The 25,177-nt window shown below is 44.5% G+C and overlaps 1 protein-coding gene across 1 annotated transcript in view; it reads right to left on the reverse strand.

Annotated features, from left to right (window-relative positions):
• The window catches only part of LOC121535161 (partitioning defective 3 homolog), a 222,031-nt gene that overhangs the window by 116,120 nt on the left and 80,734 nt on the right, over positions 1-25,177 (reverse strand). The window contains 4 exon segments of the mRNA XM_041841940.2: positions 10,987-11,121; positions 13,732-13,931; positions 19,005-19,107; positions 19,109-19,186. Coding sequence (XP_041697874.2) covers positions 10,987-11,121; positions 13,732-13,931; positions 19,005-19,107; positions 19,109-19,186 — 516 coding nt within the window.

Consider the following 25,177-nt stretch of genomic DNA (forward strand, 5'->3'; position numbering starts at 1 on the left):
CAGGCAGGAACAATGTCAGGTTAACTGAGCATTCCCTGTGTGAATAAGAGACCTATATAACCGTAACAACTGAAAGCTGAGAGCGAGAGGGGCGGGAGAGAGAGGAGAGGGGAAGAGAGAGGAGAGGGGGAGATTCTGTGTGAGCGAGATTACGTGAGAGAGAGAGAATGAAAGAGAGCAAGAAAGAAACAGAGTGAAAAAGAAATAACTGTCACAAGATGCGCATTACCCACACAACTAGTCCTGTGGCTGAGGGAGAAACAAGTCATGCTGTGCGATGGCTGCCTTTGGGCTTGCAGGGAAGAAACAGGTCTGTCTTTAGACTAGCGGGAGATCATAGAGAAAGTACAGCTTTATCCCTCATTAAAGAGAAGCCTGGTGGCTCCACACTCATAGGTCCTCCTCATTCCGTGCTTTAGATAGCACTGCTTTGTTTGTGAAGGACGTGAAGGAATTTCACCTTTGTGGCTCCTCACTTCTCAACAGAGTCAGTCTGTTCGGTTTCACTGTAGTTTCGAACACCAAGCCAGATAAAACACAGTGAGGGAAGGAGAGAGGCCATGGGGTCACCAGAAGACGAGACAAAGGACTTTGTCAAACATGCACTAGTCTGATTGCTCAGATTATACATTGAGACAAACCTTCCATCAAGCGCCAATCCAACAGAGGGTTATATAAACTGTGTTCGTTTTGTTTACACTGGCTGCCTGTACGTGTGTATGGCTGGTCATGATGCACACAGTTGTGCTTAAGGAGATTTAGGTCAGGAGAGTTCAGCAAGTCTGCATCCCAAATGGCACCTTATTTCATACATTGTGCACTACTTTTGACACGGATTATAAAGGGAAAAGCAGCCACGTCGTGGACACCGACGTCTTGCTCCCGGACAAGTTAACACATTCGTCACCCACTTTGAGGATAACACAGTGCCGCTGACACAGGACTGTGAGCGCTCGTTCTCCGTAGCCAACGTGAGTAAGACATTTAAGCATGTTAACCCCCGCAAGGCTGCTGGCCCAGACGGCATTCCTAGCCGTGTCCTCAGAGCATGTGCAGACCAGCTGGCTGGAGTGTTTACGGACATATTCAATCTCTCCCTATCCAAGTCTGCTGTCCCCACTTGCTTCAAGATGTCCACCATTGTTCCTGTACCCAAGAAAGCGAAGGTAAATGAACTAAATGACTATAGCCCCGTAGCACTCACTTCTGTCATCATGAAGTGCTTTGAGAGGCTAGTTAAGGATAATATTATCTCCACCTCACCCGACACCCACTGCAATTTGCATACTGCCCCAATAGATCCACGGATGATGCAATCGCCATCACAATGCACACTGCCCAATCCCATCTGGACAAGAGGAATACCTATGTAAGAATGCTGTTCATTGACTACAGTTCAGCCTTCATCACCATAGTACCCTCCAAGCTCATCATTAAGCTCGGGTCCCTGGGTCTGAACCCCGCCCTGTGCAACTGGGTCCTGGACTTCCTGATGGGCCGTCCCCAGCTGGTGAAGGTAGGCAACAACACCTCCACTACGCTGATCCTCAACACAGGGGCCCCACAAGGATGCGTGCCCAGCCCTCTCCTGTACTCACTGTTTACCCATGACTGCGTGGCCACGCACGCCTCTAACTCAATCATCAAGTTTGTAGACATCACAACAGTGGTAGGCCTGATTACCAACAATGACGAGACAGCATACAGGGAGGAGGTGAGGGCCCTGGCGGAGTGGTGCCAGGAAAATAATCTCTCCCTCAACGTCAACAAAACGAAGGAGCTGATTGTGGACTTCAGGAGACAGCAGAGGGAGCACGCCCCCATCCACATTGACAGGGCCACAGTGGAGAAGGTGTTCCTTGGCATACACATCACTGACAATCTGAAATGGTCCACCCACACAGACAGTGTGGTGAAGAAGGCGCAACAGCGCCTCTTCAAACTCAAGAGGTAGAAGAAATTCGTATTGAACCCTAAGACCTTCACAAACTTTTACAGATGCACCATTGAGAGCATTCTGTCGGGCTGTATCACCACCTGGTATGGCAACTGCACCATCTGCAACCGCAGGGCTCTCCAGAGGGTGGTGCGGTCAGCCCAACATCAATGGGAGCACACTGCCTGCCCTTCAGGACATTTACAGCACCCGGTGTCACAGGAGGGCCAAGAAGATCATCAAGCACCCCGCTATCATCCAGAAGGCAAGATCAGTACAGGTGCATCAAAGCTGGGACCGAGAGACTGAAAAACAGCTTCTATCTGTAGCTCAGCTGGTAGAGCACGGCGCTTGTAACGCCAAGGTAGTGGGTTCGATCCCCGGGACCACCCATACACCAAAAAAAAAAATATGTATGCACGCATGACTGTAAGTCGCTTTGGATAAAAGCGTCTGCTAAATGGCATATTATTATTTATTATTATTATCTCAAGGCCATTAGACTGTTAAATAGCCATCACTAGCCGGCCTCCACCCAGTACCCTGCCCTGAACTTAGTCACTGGCACTAGCCGGCTACCACCCGGTTACTCATCCCTGCACCTTAGAGGCTGCTGCCCCATGTACATAGACATGGAATCACTGGTCACGTTAATAATGGAACACTGATCACTTTAATAATGGAAACTGGTTACTTTAATAACGTTTACATACTGTTTTACCCATTTCATATGAATACACAACACCATAGATGTCTCAAGTTTTGAGAGAGTGTGCAATTGGCATGCTGACTGCAGGAATGTCCACCAGAGCTGTTGCTAGAGAATTTAATGTTAATTTCTCTACCATAAACCGCCTCCAACGTTTAGTAGATAATTTGGCAGTACGTCCAAACGTTCTCACAACCGCAGACCACGTGTTACCACACTTGCCCAGGACCTGGCTTCTTCACCTGCGGGATCGTCTGAGACCAGCCACCCGGACAGCTGATGAACTGAGGAGTATTTCTGACTGTAATAAAGCCCTTTTATGGGGAAAAACTCATTCTGACTGGCTGGGCCTGGCTCCCCAGTGGGTGGGCCTATGCCCTCCCAGGCCCACCAATGGCTGCAGCCCTGCCCAGTCATGTGAAATCCATAGATTAGGGCCTAATTAATTTATTTCAATTGACGGATTTCCTTATATGAACTGTAACTCAGTAAAATCGTTGAAATTGTTACCTTTATATTTTTGTTCCGTATAGATAGATAGATATACACTGCTCAAAAAAATAAAGGGAACACTAAAATAACACATTCTAGATCTGAATGAATGAAATAATCTTATTAAATACTTTTTTCTTTACATAGTTGAATGTGCTGACAACAAAATCACACACAAATTATCAATGGAAATCAAATGTATCAACCCATGGAGGTCTGGATTTGGAGTCACACTCAAAATTAAAGTGGAAAACCACACTACAGGCTGATCCAACTTTGATGTAATGTCCTTAAAACAAGTCAAAATGAGGCTCAGTAGTGTGTGTGGCCTCCACGTGCCTGTATGACCTCCCTACAACGCCTGGGCATGCTCCTGATGAGGTGGCGGATGGTCTCCTGAGGGATCTCCTCCCAGACCTGGACTAAAGCATCCGCCAACTCCTGGACAGTCTGTGGTGCAACGTGGCATTGGTGGATGGAGCGAGACATGATGTCCCAGATGTGCTCAATTGGATTCAGGTCTGGGGAACGGGTGGGCCAGTCCATAGCATCAATGCCTTCCTCTTGCAGGAACTGCTGACACACTCCAGCCACATGAGGTCTAGCATTGTCTTGCATTAGGGGGAACCCAGGGCCAACCGCACCAGCATATGGTCTCACAAGGGGTCTGAGGATCTCATCTCGGTACCTAATGGCAGTCAGGCTACATCTGGCAAGCACATGGAGGGCTGTGCGGCCCCCCAAAGAAATGCCACCCCACACCATGACTGACCCACCGCCAAACCGGTCATACTGGAGGATGTTGCAGGCAGCAAAATGTTCTCCACGGCGTCTCCAGGCTCTGTCACGTCTGTCACATGTGCTCAGTGTGAACCTGCTTTCATCTGTGAAGAGCACAGGGCGCCAGTGGCGAATTTGCCAATCTTGGTGTTCATTGGCAAATGCCAAACGTCCTGCACGGTGTTGGGCTGTAAGCACAACCCCCACCTGTGGACGTCGGGCCCTCATACCACCCTCATGGAGTCTGTTTCTGACCGTTTGAGCAGACACATGCACATTTGTGCCCTGCTGGAGGTCGTTTTGAAGGGCTCCTCCTGCTCCTCCTTGCACAAAGGTGGAGGTAGCGGTCCTGCTGCTGGGTTGTTGCCCTCCTACGGCCTCCTCCACATCTCGTGATGTACTGGCAGCGCCTCCATGATCTGGACACTATGCTATATATACAGTGGGGGAAAAAAGTATTTAGTCAGCCACCAATTGTGCAAGTTCTCCCACTTAAAAAGATGAGAGAGGCCTGTAATTTTCATCGTAGGTACACGTCAACTATGACAGACAAAGTGAGAAAATAAATCCAGAAAATCACATTGTAGGATTTTTTATGAATTTATTTGCAAATTATGGTGGAAAATAAGTATTTGGTCAATAACAAAAGTTTCTCAATACTTTGTTATATACCCTTTGTTGGCAATGACACAGGTCAAACGTTTTCTGTAAGTCTTCACAAGGTTTTCCTCCATGCAGATCTCCTCTAGAGCAGTGATGTTTTGGGGCTGTCGCTGGGCAACACGGACTTTCAACTCCCTCCTAAGATTTTCTATGGGGTTGAGATCTGGAGACTGGCTAGGCCACTCCAGGACCTTGAAATGCTTCTTACGAAGCCACTCCTTCGTTGCCCGGGCGGTGGGTTTGGGATCATTGTCATGCTGAAAGACCCAGCCATGTTTCATCTTCAATGCCCTTGCTGATGGAAGGAGGTTTTCACTCAAAATCTCACGATACATGGCCCCATTCATTCTTTCCTTTACACGGATCAGTCGTCCTGGTCCCTTTGCAGAAAAACAGCCCCAAAGCATGTTTCCACCCCCATGCTTCACAGTAGGTATGGTGTTCTTTGGATGCAACTCAGCATTCTTTGTCCTCCAAACACGACGAGTTGAGTTTTTACCAAAAAGTTGTATTTTGGTTTCATCTGACATTCTCCCAATCCTCTTCTGGATCATCCAAATGCACTCTAGCAAACTTCAGAAGGGCCTGGACATGTACTGGCTTAAGCAGGGAGACACGTCTGGCACTGCAGGATTTGAGTCCCTGGCGGCGTAGTGTGTTACTGATGGTAGGCTATGTTACTTTGGTCCCAGCTCTCTGCAGGTCATTCACTAGGTCCCCCGTGTGGTTCTGGGATTTTTGCTCACTGTTCTTGTGATCATTTTGACCCCACGGGGTGAGATCTTGCATGGAGCCCCAGATCGAGGGAGATTATCAGTGGTCTTGTATGTCTTCCATTTCCTAATAATTGCTCCCACAGTTGATTTCTTCAAACCAAGCTGCTTACCTATTGCAGATTCAGTCTTCTCAGCCTGGTGCAGGTCTACAATTTTGTTTTTGGTGTCCTTTGACAGCTCTTTGGTCTTGGCCATAGTGGAGTTTGGAGTGTGACTGTTTGAAGTTGTGGACAGGTGTCTTTTATACTGATAACAAGTTCAAACAGGTGCCATTAATACAGGTAACGAGTGGAGGACAGAGGAGTCTCTTAAAGAAGAAGTTACAGGTCTGTGAGAGCCAGATATCTTGCTTGTTTGTAGGTGACCAAATACTTATTTTCCACCATAATTTGCAAATAAATTCATAAAAAATCCTACAATGTGATTTTCTGGATTTTTTTTCTCAATTTGTCTGTCATAGTTGACGTGTACCTATGATGAAAATTACAGGCCTCTCATCTTTTTAAGTGGGAGAACTTGCACAATTGGTGGCTGACTAAATACTTTTTTCCCCCACTGTATATATGTATATATATATATATATATATACACATACATACACACACACACACACACACACACCAGACTCCAACATTGCTCGTCCTAATATTTATATATTTCTTAATTCCATTCTTTACTATTAGATTAATGTGTATTGTTGTGTATTGTTAGAGATAACTGCACTGTTGAAACTAGGAACACAAGCATTTCGCTACACTCACAATAACATCTTCTAAATGTGTATGCGACCAATAACATTTGATTTGGTTTTGTCCAAAGCCCTATGGGTCACTATAATGGGAATAGGGTACCATTTGGGACACAGCCCATCATTTGGGCTTGTCGTTTGGGACGCATACGCATATCACTGGGCTAGTCTCGTCTGTGGAGAGTTACAGTCTGACAAAGGGCCTAATGACTGGTAATGCTCTTATAAGAATGGAAATCTGAAGGACAGAATGGCAATCAGTGTTTTTCTATCTGTGTTACACATTCAGGGGCCCATACTAAGTGGTATCATGCCAGGGCACTGCATCGTGTCAAAGCGGGTAGGATTTCTAATGATGGATGGCATGTTGTTCCAGCCCTGGCACTACCTTTGATAGCACTACTCTCATGTTTAAACCACAAAACAATTGACATTTCCTATCACTCCCCCGTTCACATTTAAGGGTGTCCTTTTCCCTCATTCAGATATTGCTAATGACAAATGTGAAGAACGGTTGTTGGAAATCTTGCCGACTTCAACAGAGTATCAATTGCTAACAAGGTTGTAGAAACGAGGGTACATTTTCCTTGTAATTAGCGTGTTGTGGGGTTGAATGCTGCGACAATATGTACAATGCCTCTGGGAGGGAAGCATTCCCAGGTGTCTTTCCCTGCTAGAGAGGGACCCTGAGCCTTTCAACTCCCATCTATCTCAACGGGACGTCAGCGCCAGCAGGCAGCTCTCTGTCACATTAAAACAAAAGAGAACTAAGATCACAGAGAGAGAAAAGAAGAAAGGAGAGAGATCCAGATGAGACAGAACATGAGAGCGATGCTAGTACGGTCAGTGCAGCCATGTAGAGAAGAGAGGTTCTATTTGAGAGAAAAGCAATGGGAAAGATGCAGCGCGGAGTAAACAGAGAGAGAGAGAGAGAGAGAGAGAGAGAGAGGAGAGAGAGTGAGAAAGAGAGCTGGAGAGAAAGGGAGTGAGTGAGTGAGAGAGAGAGTGTGAGAGAGAGGGGAAATGAAAAAGAAAGTGAGGGTTACACAGTGAGTGAGAGTAACCAGATTATCCATACAGTACCTGTCCCCAATCCTGAGGCCACAGCAGCACCTACTGGTGAGGCTTATGGAGAGGAGCTCTCTAGTCATCTCTATGGAGAGGAGCTCTCTAGTCATCAATATGGGCTTATGGAACGGTGGTCCTCTGTGGCCAAGACAAGAGGTGGACCACTCACACTCAGCTATCTTATTAAGCCTCATACAAACATACCTCCACTGCTAGCTACCAGGAAGCTAGAAGCACATCCTCCTGAAGCAGCTCCACCAGACATGATTTATGGCTCTATTGCTCGGCTTTGCATGATTTATCATACTAAACCAGGCGACTGTAGGCTCCATTCGGCTCCACTGCCACCTGAGGGACTTCCTCATCTTTGTTGTAGTTTGCAGGAAATCAGGGAGCGCTGGAGGGACCTAACCGTATCTACAGGCTTCTTCTCCCCTGTGGTTTAGTAATGCACAGATCCAAGTCTAACCATGACAAAGAACATGGATACACACAATGGACAAATGGACAAGGACATACCGGACAGAAAATATCTTAGAAGGAGGGAAAGCAAAAAAAAAAAAACGATGATTCAAGGTAAATCCATGGAATGGATAGTGGTATCTTTTCTCCTGACATGGATACAAGTGTAACATTCATTCAGGAGCTGTGTGAGTCGTATCCAGCCCTAGGCCAACCAAACACATCCAAGCCAACCTCAGGCAATACTGCTAGAAGTGAGAATTGAGGCCAGGCTAAGGCTCACTCCTTCATTCATTTAGAAGGCATTCCAGTTACGGTGACCAACCTGATAGACGAGAGAAAATGAGTAGAGATATTCTCTCTCCTAAAAAAGCCAATTAAGCACAGCAGTATCTGTCCCTGGCCCCTGACACTGCTCTCTAGGTCCAGCTGGAGTAGATAGCTAAACCTCATAGGGTAACGAGGGAAAGGTTATCTTGCCAGGCATATCCTCTCATCTGCAGGGCTGGTGTGTGTTGGTAGATGGCTGGGAGGGAGCCTGAGGCATGCTTCAGGGTGTCTCCACTCCACACAGTACAAACCTTCAATACCTTCACTCTGTGATGCTATGATACAGCAGCTAGCTAGCTGTGTGTGTGTGAAATAGGGGGTGCTTATACAGTATTTGTTCTGTTTCACATATGTACAAGTCTGTAACTGGGATCACGGCTTGGGATCAGCCATTATTAGTGCTGAGTGATTAGTGCTTTTTGAGGTTGGTTTGGTTTCGGTTAGATTATTACAAAATAATGACGGTTTTCGATTTCGGTAAATTTTTTACATTAAATGCACTATGCATTATGTGGTTTGAATGCTGTAACACAGAATACAACAATTAATAAAAGTAAAAAAAAAAGTGACTGCCTATTACTGCATATGCATAGGCTTATGAGCCCGAGACCGAAAGAAACCCTGAATTAAAATTATGATTGTGCTGTTATACAATACATAGCCTACTGCATATTACGCATGGCAGAAATACATAAAACAAAACTGATTTAAGATGTCTTTGGTACATAATTGGTCTAGCTTATACTCCAAAATTAATTTGAGTAATCGACTTTGAGTGTGGACTGTATTATTATGCATACTGGATGGACTGGTTACTTTATGCTACGCTCCAACCTTGAGTCTGGGAGAGAACGTATAGCCCTAGGCGATGCTGTTGGTTCATTGATTGTGCAGGGCGGTTTACAGAGTTAGTCTACAATTATAGTGAATTTGTATTTGATTTTGAATAGCCTAGTAATAGGGAATTTATTATATTTTCATAATTAATTAGGTGACACTTTACCTTTAGCTATACAGAATCTCAACACCATGCGTTTCCATCTCCTTCTCTCTCTCCTTTATTCCTTTCTCCAGCGTGCAGAGGCTGGCTGTCAACAGTTTAGTGAAATATGTATCATTGCGAAAACATGTTACTATCGTTACTACATGTTACAGATTTCACTTGGATTCCCAAATTAAGCACTGGGTAGCTGCAGGAACAGGGTTGGAGAGCCCATGGCATACAGAATTTGGGCTGAATATCACCTGTCGGGCAGCGAGAGCATGCTCTTCAAACAGTGCTTGATGCATGGAGTGAAATAAGTGTTCTTGTATTTATTTCTCATATTAAGCACAACTCCGCTATAAAACCGAAGTAGCCTACCCGGCATCATTGAAAACGGACTGGCGGTAAAGCGCGCAGCCTCCATTCGCTATTCGAGTGCATACAGATGACATTTATTTTTTTCCCCATGCCGCCCATTTGATAATGGGCCATTCTACATCGAAAGTATTTTACATACCCTCCCATGCTCCTGTGCTGCCAGCTGTGGCTCATTAAAACACATGACAGATCTCTGAACACACACACACACACACACACACACACACACACACACACACTCTCATGTTGCCATAGCTACAGTACCTGTTGCCAGGGTGGGCGATAAAGGTTCAACTTTTAGGATTCACATCACAACCTATCAGTTTGAGTTCTTTGAACATTCTCAGAACCTCAATGACTTCAGAAATATCGGCAGAATAGATTTTCTGTGAACCCCGATGGTGTCATGACTTTCAGGACGTTCCATCACTGGACAAACAAGACGTTTCTCATCTTATAATAGAGTTGGGTCATCCCTCCATCCTCCCTCCAGAAGAATCTGAACAAGCACTTACAACAGTGAGACAAAACAGAGACAATGGATGCGTCCCAAATGGAAGCCTTTTCCCTATGTAGTGCACTACTTTTGACCTAAGGACCCTGGAAAAGGGAGCTGTTTGAGACACAGTCGATGTGGCCCATTACAGTGATGTCTACTACAGCTCTATGCAATACAGACCTCCAAACATCTGTTGCTGTAGGATATAAATTCCTCAGTCAGGGTAATTGAGTGACTAAATCCTTCATAGCTCCAAATGTCCTTTTAATATCAGCTCATCTCTCACTCATGTCACTGAGCATAAAAGGAGTGAATGGTCGAGAGAAAGAGTTACATGGTGATCATCACCACTAGATGAGAAACATCCCAGGTTGCATCCCAAATGGCACCCTATTCCCTACATAGTGCACTACTTTTAAGAAGAGCTGGTCAAAAGTAGTGCACTATGTAGGGAATAGGGTGCCATTTGGGACACTACCACCACCAGTCATCGTCAGTGTAGCTGCTCCACAGCAGAGCAGCCAATCGGCCCAGCCGCCCACGGACAGATGAACTGCCGAACTCATTCTGTCAGCTAATGCAGTGGTTCACATGGAAGAGAGACGGAGGCAGCGGAGAGGAGAGGCAGCGGAGAGGGAGTCTTTAGCAGCGCATTTATTCTGTCTCTACAGGCTGACATGTGGAAGACCTTTTACTCCTTCCTTCTCCCTTTCATTCTACAACCTGCTCTACCAAGTATCTGCCCAAAGTGGCACCCTATTACCTTTAAAGGGCACTACTTCTGACAAGGGCCCATCTAGGCCTCTGGTCAAAAGTAGTGCACTTTATAGGGAATAAGTTACCATTTGGGACGCATGTCCGAAGTCTGGATGTCTGGTGAAAATACCACAGGTCTGGTTCTTCTCTGACTGAGTCTGTAACTCATACTCAGGCAGATGCTTAGAGATGATGTAGTAGGATAGTATGGAAGGACATGTAAGTCGCTCTGGATAAGAGCATCTGCTAAATGACTCACATGTATGTAATGTAAATGTGGCTGGTAATACCAGGTTTGCATGACATGTACAGTGTGTGTCCACGTGTGTGTCTTGTGTCTGCGAGTGTGCGTGTGTGTGTGTGTGTGTGTGCGTGTGTGTGTGTGAGAGAGAGAGTGGTCCTACCTGCTCCCGTCTCTCCAGCCAGCGGTCTACCATGGGGTGGTTGGCGCTCAGGGAGGAGCGGGCCGTCTCTCTCTGGAAATCTCTCTGGTTGCCTGCATCCCGGGGGAGACTACGGTACGTGTCCGAACCATTACCCTGGACAGACAGGAACAAGGAAGACCCTTAGGGCAGGTTTCCCAGACACAGATTATTCCTAGTGCTGGACTAAAAAAAACATTTTCAATGGAGATTATCCTAGGCTAGGCTTAAACCACCCCTTAAAGATATAGGCTACAGATACAGTATAGATGGTACTTATATCCACCTTTCAGTCTAAGTATAATGACCTCTACGATGGATATCAATGCTTTAAACCTTCAGGATAACATCATGGGACCAGGCTACCTACCGACTGCACACCTTTCAATTAAACATAGCAGGTTGTATTGTTGTAGAATATTAATGGCTCATTTGTCATGACCAGGGGAGTGTAATATAAAAAATTCCAGGAAGTATCGCTCATCTCCATGACAAATATGATGTACACACATCAGAAGGAATATGTTAAAGCAGTGGATAAATCAATGGTATAGGCCGCGTCCCAAATGACACCCTATTCCCTATATATAGTGCACTACTTTGGACCACAGCCCTATGGGCGAGTGTGCCATTTGGGACATAGACCTGGTTTGCTATAGCCATTTGTTCTCTGGGATGAGAACAGAGGGGGTATGATGATGTGTACATGTGGATATACTGTAAAGTCACAACTCTAGTTGAACGAACAAACACTGTTCTCCATGGGCATGCCTCTGAGCTCTGCAACAGAAACAGAAAGACGTTTGTAATTTACACTGAACAAAACTATAAACAACATGTAAAGTGTTGGTCCCATGTTTCATGAGCTGAAATAATAATTATATATATATACATACACACACACACACACACACACACACACACACAGTGGGGGAAAAAAGTATTTAGTCAGCCACCAATTGTGCAAGTTCTCCCACTTAAAAAAGATGAGAGAGGCCTGTAATTTTCATCATAGGTACACGTCAACTATGACAGACAAATTGAGAAAAAAAAATCCAGAAAATCACATTGTAGGATTCTTTATGAATATATTTGCAAATTAAGGTAGAATATAAGTATTTGGTCAATAACAAAAGTTTCTCAAAACGTTGTTATATACCCTTTGTTGGCAATGACACAGGTCAAACGTTTTCTGAAAGTCTTCACAAGGTTTTCACACACTGTTGCTGGTATTTTGGCCCATTCCTCCATGCAGATCTCCTCTAGAGCAGTGATGTTTTGGGGCTGTCGCTGGGCAACACAGACTTTCAACTCCCTCCAAAGATTTTCTATGGGGTTGAGATCTGGAGACTGGCTAGGCCACTCCAGGACCTTGAAATGCTTCTTACGAAGCCACTCCTTCGTTGCCCGGGCGGTGTGTTTGGGATCATTGTCATGCTGAAAGACCCAGCCACATTTCATCTTCAATGCCCTTGCTGATGGAAGGAGGTTTTCACTCAAAATCTCACGATACATGGCCCCATTCATTCTTTCCTTTACACGGATCAGTCGTCCTGGTCCCTTTGCAGAAAAACAGCCCCAAAGCATGATGTTTCCACCCCCATGCTTCACAGTAGGTATGGTGTTCTTTGGATGCAACTCAGCATTCTTTGTCCTCCAAACACGACGAGTTGAGTTTTTACCAAAAAGTTCTATTTTGGTTTCATCTGACCATATGACATTCTCCCAATCCTCTTCTGGATCATCCAAATGCACTCTAGTAAACTTCAGACGGGCCTGGACATGTACTGGCTTAAGCAGGGGGACACGTCTGGCACTGCAGGATTTGAGTCCCTGGCGGCGTAGTGTGTTACTGATGGTAGGCTTTGTTACTTTGGTCCCAGCTCTCTGCAGGTCATTCACTAGGTCCCCCCGTGTGGTTCTGGGATTTCTGCTCACCGTTCTTGTGATCATTTTGACCCCACGGGGTGAGATCTTGCGTGGAGCCCCAGATCGAGGGAGATTATCAGTGGTCTTGTATGTCTTCCATTTCCTAATAATTGCTCCCACAGTTGATTTCTTCAAACCAAGCTGCTTACCTATTGCAGATTCAGTCTTCCCAGCCTGGTGCAGGTCTACAATTTTGTTTCTGGTGTCCTTTGACAGTTCTTTGGTCTTGGCCATAGTGGAGTTTGGAGTGTGCCTGTTTGAGGTTGTGGACAGGTGTCTTTTATACTGATAAGAAGTTCAAACAGGTGCCATTAATACAGGTAACGAGTGGAGGACAGAGGAGCCTCTTAAAGAAGAAGTTACAGGTCTGTGAGAGCCAGAAATCTTGCTTGTTTGTAGGTGACCAAATACTTATTTTCCACCATAATTTGCAAATAAATTCATTAAAATCCTACAATGTGATTTTCTGGATTTTTTTTTCTCAATTTGTCTGTCATAGTTGACGTGCACCTATGATGAAAATTACAGGCCTCTCATCTTTTTAAGTGGGAGAACTTGCACTATTGTTGGCTGACTAAATACTTTTTTTTCCCCACTGTGTGTGTGTGTGTGTGTGTGTGTGTGTGTATTTATATTAGCTGGGGCCCTTGCTAAATAGGTCTACATACTGTACACTATGAGAGGAGAGCCCGAGAGAGGATACAGGCAGCTAATGTCATACACTGAAGATACTGTACAGGGGACCATCACTTAAAACCGTTCAACTGCAGAGATAAGAGTTGTATGATCGTTGGCTACCTTTCTCTCCAGGCTGTTGGTGCCAGTGCTGGTGCCTCCTACAGAGCGTCGTGGTTTGAGGAAGCCAGCCGTGGTGGACCAGCGGGTGGGGTTCTTCCTGGACGGTTTCTCCGGCGGCAGGGTCACGCGGGGGTCGCTGAACGGCCCGTTGACTGTCGCCAGGGCCGGGTCACTACTGCGACGCACATGGAGGGGCATATCTGGAGGAGAGAGATAGACGAGAGAGGGAGAGAGAGAGACATTTAGAGAGATGGAGGAGAAGAGGAGGGAGACAGGAGAGAGGGTCAAAAGGAGTATATCTGGGGAAGTATGTACTTACATTGGCCCATCACTCCACCAAACACCTGAGTTTCACTGGGTTTATCAGATCTTTCCAGGCTCCTACATGACATTAGCTAATTGTTTGTGTCCTCCAATGTACATTTACATTTTTTTACATTTTAGTAATTTAGCAGACGCTCTTATCCAGAGCGACTTACAGTAGTGAGTGCATACATTTTCATACCTTTTTCAGCTACCATTTCCCCGCCATATTTAGTATGAGCAGAAGGACACATGTATTACAAGTACAACTATTTCCAGGTCATATTTTGCAGGAACATGCATTACAAGTAAAGCCAATCCTTACATATGTCACTTCATTAGTTCTGCGCATAGGTCAATAATCAATTCACTTTATTTTCAGCTACATGATTACATCTAGGTTGGTTTTTCTGGCCAATTCCCTCCTCACAGTAATAATTTGCCTATTCTTAATTAGGTGTGTGGGTGACAAGAGCTTATAGCTACTGCAGTCTGGATACCCAGTGTTATCAAAACACACATCAGCAAATGATAACTTAGAGTGCACCACTATTACAGCTGTGAATTATTAGGGCTATTCTCAGTAATGATCTGTAGGAGGTAAGTGATTGATCCAGTAGCTTGGGAGCGGTTTCACATTAGATTGCACTGAGCAGGTCAGCCAACTCCTAATTATATATTATTTTTTTTTTAATAGGTCATATGCTATAATGACTAACTTTCTGCATAATTATCCCTACCTGTTCCTTAATTTATACCCTGTCAGAGAAATACATTTGAATCTCTCCTAACTATAGTTAATTAACGTTACGAAATGTCAGCGTCTGAATTTGAATCTTTTTTAACAGGGCCCAACTTGAAATCCCTATACAGTCGTGGTCAAAAGTTTTGAGAATGACACAAGTATTGGTCTTCACAAAGTTCGCTGCTTCAGCGTTATGAGATATTTTTGTCAGATGTTACTATGGTATACTGAAGTATAATTACAAGCATTCCATAAGTGTCAAAGGCTTTTATTGACAATTACATTTAGTTTATGCAAAGAGTCAATATTTGCAGTGTTGACCCTTCTTTTTCAAGACCTCTGCAATCCGCCCTGACATGCTGTCAATTAACTTCTGGGCCACATCCTGACTGATGGCAGCCCATTCTTGCATAATCAATGCTTGGAGTTTGTCAGAATTTGTGGGTTTTTGTTTGTCCACCCGCCTCTTGAGGATCGACCACAAGTTCTCAATGGGATTAAGATCTGGGGAGTTTCCTGGCCATGGACCCAAAATGTCGATGTTTTGTTCCCCGAGCCACTTAGTTATCACTTTTGCCTTATGGCAAGGCGCTCCATCATGCTGGAAAAGGCATTGGTCATCACCAAACTGTTCTTGGATGGTTGGGAGAAGTTGCTCTCAGAGGATGTGTTGGTACCATTCTTTATTCATGGCTGTGTTCTTAGGCAAAATTGTGAGTGAGCCCACTCCCTTGGCTGAGAAGCAACCCCACACATGAATGGTCTCAGGATGCTTTACTGTTGGCATGACACAGGACTGATGGTAGCGCTCACCTTGTCTTCTCCGGACAAGGTGTTTTCCGGATGCCCCAAACAATCGGAAAGGGGATTCATCAGAGAAAATGACTTTACCCCAGTCCTCAGCAGTCCAATCCCTGTATCTTTTGCAGAATATCAGTCTGTCCCTGATGTTTTTCCTGGAGAGGTGGCTTTTTCGCTGCCCTTCTTGATACCAGGCCATCCTCCAAAAGTCTTCGCCTCACTGTGTGTACAGATGCACTCACACCTGCCTGCTGCCATTCCTGAGCAAGCTCTGCACTGGTGGTGCTCCAATCACGCAGCTGAATCAACTTTAGGAGACGGTCCTGGCGCTTGCTGGACTCTCTTGGACGCCCTGACGCCTTCTTCACAACAATTGAACCTCTCTCCTTGAAGTTCTTGATGATCCAATAAATGGTTGATTTAGGTGCAATCTTACTAGCAGCAATATCCTTGCCTGTGAAGCCCTTTTTGTACAAAGCAATGATGACGGCATGTGTTTCCTTACAGGTAACCATGGTTAACAGAGGAAGAACAATGATTTCAAGCATCACCCTCCTGTCTGTTATTCTAACTCAATCAGCATGACAGAGTGATCTCCAGCCTTGTCCTCGTCAACACTCTCACCTGTGTTAACGAGAGAATCACTGACATGATGGCAGCTGCTCCTTTTGTGGCAGGGCTGAAATGCAGTGGAAATGTTTTTGGGGGATTAAGTTCATTTTCATGGCAAAGAGGGACTTTGCAATTAATTGCAATTCATCTGATCACTCTTCATGACATTCTGGAGTATATGCAAATTGCCATCATTAAAACTGAGGCAGCAGACTTTGTGAAAATTAGTATTTGTGTCATTCTCAAAACTTTTGACCACGACTGTAGCTTGCAAAACTGTAAATTGAATTAATCTGCGTAGCCTAATTTGAACAGTTTCTTAATGGTATATCAAATTTTGCCAGTACAATAATTTGGTCCAAATTGGACCAGTGGCGCTTTGACAGTTTTCAAAAATATATAATTAAAGATTATAAAACAAAGACGACTAGATAGGGGATATAAGAATAAACTTATGTTTTTTTCTTCTGACAAAGGAATGCTGATTTCAGCAGTGTGATTCCAGTAGGCAGCTAGACAGAGAGGCCTCTGGGAGTTGGAGTCTGGTCAGTGGTCAGGACCCGGTTTCCCGATAGCGATGGAATTTAGGCTTATGAGTGTTTTAACAATGCATCGTTCCTACAACGGCCGAAGCAACAAAAAAAACACGCACCGTATGTTGATACTTATAGGATCGAAAGAAAGGCAGTGCTGCTCTCAGATCAGCTTTCTCCATTAAAATCTTACCTTATCATTATAATTATTCTACAATACTGACAGCGGATCAGCTCCTAGAGAGATATTATCACCTTATGGCTCCAAATATTGAGGTGGCTTATTCTAATGCTTACCCTATAATAATGCATTGAAACACAGATTCATTTGGCACATCAATGCGCACATTTAAGATTATTTTACTGGTCAACTGCACACCAGATCCAACTGAAATTTTACTTCCGCTTTTAACCCAACCTCTCGGAAAGACACACACAGGTTTTGGAGAAGTGCGGGGGGCTGCCTCACTGGGCGCTCTGGGAGCTATTGGTGTGGGGTTTTAATTGTCTTGCTCAAGGGTACAACGGCAGGCAATGGCATTTAGGATTTGATACCAGCAACCCTCTGGTTGCCAGCTCACTTCCCGCCAGATTTTTCACATCGGACCCGGGATTCAAACTGGCAGCCCTCCCTCGGGATGCCGGCTCGCCGCTCTAACCACTAGGCTACCTGCCATTGTTACTCATCAATAAATATATTGAGGCAAAAATAAAGACAGTTTAGCCTACAAATAGAAATCAATTGACTGAACATGAAATTGCCTTTACCAGTCAGTAAACAACAAGCGTTTTCAAGTGTAACTTTAGTAATGATGGTTTTGGGACCAAGAGCTCTGAGATTTAACTATTTCCCTACTAAGGTTCTAACGATGCTTTTGGGAAACCGGGCCCAGATCTGTTAGGACAGTGTTCTCTCCTCCCTCCCTGTACTGCCCTGTCCTATCAGTAAGAGACAGAGTCATAGGGAGAATGTCAATTGCATTTTCATGTCCTCTCTCCTCGCCTCCTTCTCAAAACCAATTGGATGAGGTCAGAGGTCCCTCCCTTCTGACTTTCTCATCCTATGGGTTTTGAGAAGGAGGCGAGGACAGAGGACGCGAGGAATCAGGGAAATGCAATTGAGATTCTCCCATAGCCTTCTTAGCTCTGAAAATGTCTCCCACGCTCCTGGTAACCTGGCGCCCTCTTTCACAACGCAGCATTGGAACCTCATGGGACGCCTGCTCAACGTTTCCTGTTTGGATGAAGGAGCTTGTCATAAACAGAACTCATCTGATGGCGATGTGTCACTGAATGTTCCGGAGCACAGGCAGGGAGAGCAGCCAGTGGAAGTGTGGAAGTAGCACTTAGAAACGGCTACATTTAGTCCGAATATGGGAATGTGACACTTGGCGTCTTCAGAAGCCTTGGAGAGGCCTTTATTAAACGGTGTGTTAGCTACAGTTTGTCCCGGGTCCCTCTCTCTTGATTGGTCCATTCATTGGACTCGTGTCAGTGACACAGCATTTCGGAGACCTTTTGGAGAAGGCTGAACATGCATATAGGAGCTTAAAGGGATAGTGCACAATTATTTGTTCTACTTGCCCAGAGTGAGATGAACTCGTGGATACCATTTTTATGTCCCTGCGTGCAGTATGAAGGAAGTTAGAGGTAGTTTTGAGAGCCAATGCTAACTAGTGTATGCTACTGTACCTATAGACTTCCAGTCATTGCGTTAACGCCAGAATCTAGCAGAATCCCTTTTAACTTTGTTGCTCTTCTGTCTGTGCTGCACACATCTAATATTTGTATAATGTGCCACTTTGTTTGCTGTTGAAGACATATTGCTATTCTGACCTCAGTGTTATAGCCCTCCCACGCAACAACAGTTTCAACCCAAAAGCCCACTTACACAGATGTTAGTTAATGGCCTCTTCCTGATGTTTCTGTAACCACTCAGACCCAAAGGGCCAAAACATTTAATGTGATAATTTAATGTGACTAAAGAATTGACAGCACTAGAGTCTTCCCACATTGGAAACTATCTGCATATCCACATTAGATTTATCGGTCTGCTACATAATTAACATCAATTGCATATGTTCCTTGAACCCAGTACAACCCTGTGCCACGTTCTGTTACCAAACGTTGTCGGACGTTGCAGATAGAAATGCCGTGAATAGAGCCGACGTGACTCCTTGGTCTACATGTTTGTTCTACGTAACATATTTCTATATCTGAATTCTCCAAAACGTTGCGTCCTGCTGAAAGCGCCCCAGGTCTTCGATTTGTGAACTTACTGGTTCGAAGGGCGGACGGAGTGACCTCTATCTCGCTGGCGGCCTGGTAGGGCTGGAAAGCCGACATGTTACTGGAGTTGAGCTCTGTGGCGAACAGGTCAGGGACTCTGGGTTCCCGTGGAGCTGGCGCTGGTGCCGTCGCCTCCATGGTGAGGGTCCTGCTCATCATACACAGCCACCAGCTGACGGAGAGAGGGAAGAAGAATATTACTTTATTGACCATTACATGAGCAACGGATATTTGTCTTTTGCATAATATCTCCCTGCATATAGCCTATTTACGGGAGAAAGAGAGAGAGAGAGAGAGAGAGAGAGAGAGAGAGAGAGAACAATCTCAGGTTAACTGAGCATCCCCTTTGAGAATAAGAGACCTATATATCGATGACAAAGCTGAGTGAGTGAGAGAGCGAGAGCGAGAGAGAGCGAGAGTTAGAATGAAAGAGAAACTCGGACTGTTAAGAATTCAAGTTGACGTCTGATTCTAGTTGATATGGACGCCACCAATGACCTGATCTACTGTATGATTGAGGCTTTCATTTCCAGTGTTCATTACATCCATGAATATATTTTTCCTCTACCCTGAGAACGAGTCCATCTTTCTCTGAATCTTCAAAGCTTCCTATCCTATGGAGGCCTTATTAAGTCCAGGGACAAGAACCCCTCGAGTTGTTTGAAATATGATTTCAAGCCATCACTCTGAGAGCCACGTGTTCAGCTGGCTTGCGTTACGGGTTCGGTCCTGTGAGGAAGGATACAAATCCTTCAAAAAGGATATTAACAGTACAGTCACACGCAGGCAGCCACACTACATATTTTATTCACTATGTACTGTGGAGGCCCAAAGGCAACCAACCGTAGCCCTAACACAGCCCGTCTCGGACTCCAATCCCCTACTGGCCACAACAGAGACCGAGTCAGTTTGAGGTCACAATTACATACTATGCCAGTATCTGTCCGCTGGAGGTATGCTATACTGTATGCGTCCCAAATCGCACACCATTCCCAATATAGTGCACTACTTTTGACCAGAGCCCTGCTCAAAAGTAGAGCACTATATAGGGAATTGGGCACCATTTGGAACGGCCCACTACCTTGCCTTGTTTTATGAACATCTGATTCTGCTCTATACAGCCCACAACACTCTGGCACTAGCCCTGGTCTGTTCCAGTGTATTCCAGCAGCTAAAGCCTGGGAGCCTGTGGTTCTGTAGAGCAGCACAGAGAGCAGACACCCTGGAGAGACTAACAATATCTAGAGGGCAGAGGGAGGTCCAGTCCAACACAGGCACTAACCTCCCTCTCTGGTTGCGTCCCAAATGGCACCCTATCCCCTATATAGTGTTCTCCTTTTGGCCAGGACCCATAGTGCTCTGGTCAAAAGTTATGCACTTTATATGCATTAGGTTGCGATTTGTACCCTGCCCCTCTCTCCCTCCTCTCTCTCATCACATCAGTACCCTAATAAAGGCAGAGGTAAAGCGATATTCTTCATAAGACGTCTCTGTGACATGGGGTCAGCACAGACCCATAAAACCAGCCAGGGGTCAAAAGTCAGTTTAGAGAACGCCGGCAGACCGCCACTGACAGACCACTCTATAAGAGGACAGACGGGGGTGTGTGTGTGTGTGTGTGTGTGTGTGTGTGTGTGTGTGTGTGTGTGTACACATGCTCACATACTTATGGAATGGTCCTTCTAATAACTCCTATGCTATATATTTAACTCCTAAGTACTGTGCCCAGTACAGAGTCGGTGAGACTCATTCCCACAGTCAGGTCCCTAAGGGTTCCATAATATTATGTGATAGAATAAGACTTTCCCCTCTGGGATCCATCTGGTGGTGATTATACAGAGGTATACAGGGTACATGGATATGGTGTGGGTGTTTAGACAAGGGCCCTAGTCTCCAGAATGTGTCACACTCGCAGGGCTATTTGATCCCATTTTAAACTATGACAGAGGATCAGTGTTATATCTACAAGTAAGTTACGTCCCATGGTAAGGATGAAAATCACGGAAGGTACACTTAGCGTACATACGAATCACCACACTGTCTCAGGTTGTTTGCATTGTGTTTCATCTCCAGGTGACTAGGGTGGAGTGCCCCCACCCCCACTACTGTGTGTATGGTGAAGCAATGTGAAGCTGTCTACACAGCAGGAAACTCTCCCTACTCAGTACTAATTGCTACCTGTGCTGGCAAGCACAGACTTGGGCCCACCACAAAATAATTACTCGTCCACACACACAGGCACACACTCAACAGGGGTGGTCTTCTCTGAGAATGACTAGGTTCGCAACTACAAAATGTGTGTTGATTGCCCTGAGAGACCGTATAAGTGTCTGTGTTTCTGTGCAGTTTACATGATTGGTATGTCGTGCATGCGTGCGCATGTGTTTCAAATCAAAGTTTATTAGTCGCGTACACAGAATTGCAGGTGCAGTGGAATGCTGGAATTTCTAGCTCCAACAGTGCAGTGATAATACCTAGCAATACAATACATAATAAAATATATATATATATAATATTAGAACGCACAAATGTCAGAGTCCGGAATATAAATAACATATATAAATAAATAATATATAGAAATAAATAAATGTATAAAGTACCAGTCAAAAGTTTGGACACACCTACTCATTCCAGGGGTTTTCTTTATTTTTACAATTTTCTACATTGTAGAATAATAGTGAAGACATCAAAACGATGAAATAACATATGGAATCATGTAGTAACCAAAAAAGTATTAAACAAATCAATCAACAGGTGTGCCTTCTTAAAAGTTAATTTGTGGAATTTCTTTCACTCTTATTGCGTTTGAGCCAATCAGTTCTATTGTGACAAGGTAGGGGTGGTATACAGAAGATGGCCCTATTTGGTAAAAGACCAAGTCAAATAATCAAAGAGAAACGACAGTCCATCCTTACTTTAAGACATGAAGGTCAGTCAATCCGGAAAATTTCAAGAACGTTTAAAGTCTCTTCAAGTGCAGTCGCAAAAACCATCAAGCGCTATGATGAAACTGGCTCTCACGAGAACCGCCACAGGAAAGGAAGACCCAGAGTTACCTCTGCTGCAGAGGATAAGTTCATTAGAATAACTGCACCTCAGATTGCAGCCCAAATAAATGCTTCACAGAGTTCAAGTAACAGACACATCTCAACGTCAACTGTTCAGAGGAGACTGCGTGAAGCAGGCCTTCATGGTCGAATTGCTGCAAAGAAGCGTCTCTGAGTAGGTGTGGTGATATAGGCTCAGGTCCCCCCCTTTCCATGTAATCTTGTTGATTATGATCTAAAAGGCTAAACTGATCCTAAAATCAGCAGTCCTACTCTGAGATGCTTGATTGATATACGACCCCAAAGCAACAGTAACCTCTGTTTAGCCATGAACTCACAAAACAAATCTTTGTAACCGTCCTCAACTCTGTCTACTAAATCACATATGGATAGATGCATGTGTAGTGCTTTATAACAACGTCTGTCATCATATTTCAGTCATCATATTTGTTTACGACATACTTCATCCTTCCATGTCATGTTCTAGTGAGTTTCTCACAGTGGAGGCTCCTCAGAGGAGGAAGGGGAGGAATTTCATTAAAAAAAGTCAATTGTGAAACATTTTTTTAAAGTTACCTTTTTAGATAAAACTATACTAAATATATTCACGTCACCAAATAACTAATTCCCTAGAGTCTATTTAGGCACCGGGTGTCAATCTACAGTAAGTAACATCATTAAAACAACACATCAGTTTAAACTAGAGAAATCTGGCGGTGTTTTCAATCCAGCACATCCACCTATGTCGCCTTTCTGCATCTGCGGTGGAAAGTGGCAGACCAGGAGACATCCCGAAAATCGGTCTTCTCACAAAAGTAGCATCCGAACGGTTTGGCCTACAAACTGACATGACCACGGTATAGAAAGGGGAGACTCTCACAAACACGATCGTGTTCTACATTTTTTTCTCCGCCACTAGTGTCACGGGACTGGTCTAAAGGTAACCCATACAAATGAATGTAAGTATGGAGGTAGCTTTGTGCCAACAAAAATAAGGGGTTAAATGTGTAAAAAAATATCATATATATTTCCTGATCTTTCTTATATCTCCCAGATATAGGACAGACACTTAAAACCTTATTCCTTATTATTTATTTTTGACTGTCTTTTTTGCCATTTATGAATGTGTTATTCAATGTGTTTCTATGGGCTGTAGTAGTAAAGGCCAAATTCAATATTTTATCTAAAGAAAAACATTTTTTTATGCCAAAAGGGGTCCTAAAATAAAATCGAATAGCTAAATGATCCATGTTATGACCTTCTTAAAACAATTCCATATGTCATGTCACGTCTACTCCCGCTCCCACGCTCGACGTCGCCGGTATACTAACCACCGGTCCTAGCAACCCATCATTACGGTCACATGGCAACCCTCATTACGCACGCCCCATCATGAGGCACACCTTGACTCCATCACTACCCTGATTACTCCCCCTTTATCTAGCACTCCCTAGCATGACTCTTCAGGCAGTGTTGGTTCTGTGTTCACGTCCAGATGCTTCTCTTGTTTTGTATCGCTCTACGTTCTTTATTATTGTTAAACTCACCACCTGCTTCCTGCTTCCTGACTCCCAGCGTCATCATTACATGTCAGCTTAGAACCCACCCCAACGGCTTAGACTAAGGCTATTTTTATTTATTTTACTTTACCTTTATTTAACTAGGCAAGTCAGTTAAGAACAAATTCATATTTACAATGACGGCCTACACCGGCCAAACCCGGACGACGCTGGGACGACTATGGGACTCCCAATCACGGCCGGTTGTGATACAGCCTGGAATTGAACCAGGGGGTCTGTAGTGAAGGCCTCAAGCACTGAGATGCAGTGCCTTAGACCACTGAGCCACTCGGGAGCCTATCCAACACTGCAACTTCCAAGTCAAGGTAAGTTTAGATTTTATTAATTTATTGCCACCGGGGCCCGGCGGTGTAACTGCTTGCTGTAGGCCACACTGTACTGCATGAGCGCGTAGAAGCAAGAAGGAATTATACAACGAGCAAAGTTGCTGGCTGCTATGAAAGTCAACTGTGGGTTTGGACTAATGATTACAGCCCAGATCAGCTAGATGCAGGCAAGTGTGTGCAAGGTGGTATTGAATGTGTCACTGTCTGTCACCTTGATTAATCCAATTTGTTTCTCGACCTGAGCAACTACATTATAAACTTTCATTTGTAGGCTAGGTTGTAGCAACCTTATGATGGGTATAGGGCAAGTTCGAGTATCATGTAGTAGCCTAAACCTATTGATATTACATTGAACTGGATGAATGGAATATGACAGTCATTCAATATGCTGTAATAGAAATAAGGCAAATAAAAATGATCCTCCCTAATCTTGAACAGCACTGACCGCCACTGGTTCCTCAATGCCCAATGCCTGATAAGATATCATATCCCTGTGATTTATAGGTTCCATCCCAAATGGCACCCTTTAGGGCCCATAGGGCTGTGGTTAAAAGTAGTGCACTATATAGGGAATAGGCCCCGTGTAGCTCAGTTGGTAGAGCATGGCGTTTGCAACGCCAGGGTTGTGGGTTTGATTCCCACAGGGGGCCAGTATGAAAAAATGTATGCACTCACTAACTGTAAGTCGCTCTGGATAAGAGCGTCTGCTAAATGACTAAAATGTAAAATGTAATAGAGTGACGTTTGGGATGCACCCATTGAATTCATACCATAAACATCAAGCTGATAATCTCATCTCCATGTGAAATACAGTTAATGGGTAAGTACATAGACTAGCGTCCCGTCCAGGGGGTGTACTTGTACATCGAGCTGCCTCATGCTACATAGGGCTGGGCAATATGGCCAAAATATCATATCGCAATATTCATCTTATTCTATAGGGTATGGCAGTATCTGGAGGGGTTTTATATTTCAGAATAATAAAAGTTCTAAATATGTTTTATGAGTAGTAAATGACCCTAGGATGGCATTCTGACGGTTTTATACTAGCACAAAACTGAACGTGAAGTAGTCCAATTTGTAGAACTTATTTATTTAGCACTGTATGAAAATACCTTTACAGACGCTATTGTAAAAATCCATACCGGTATGTGGATCCATACTGGTGTACCTTAAAAGACGATATATCACCTAGCCCTAATGCTACAGA

This window comes from Coregonus clupeaformis, chromosome 21 (assembly GCF_020615455.1).
Source record: "Coregonus clupeaformis isolate EN_2021a chromosome 21, ASM2061545v1, whole genome shotgun sequence".
In the NCBI taxonomy this organism is placed as follows: Eukaryota; Metazoa; Chordata; class Actinopteri; order Salmoniformes; family Salmonidae; genus Coregonus; species Coregonus clupeaformis.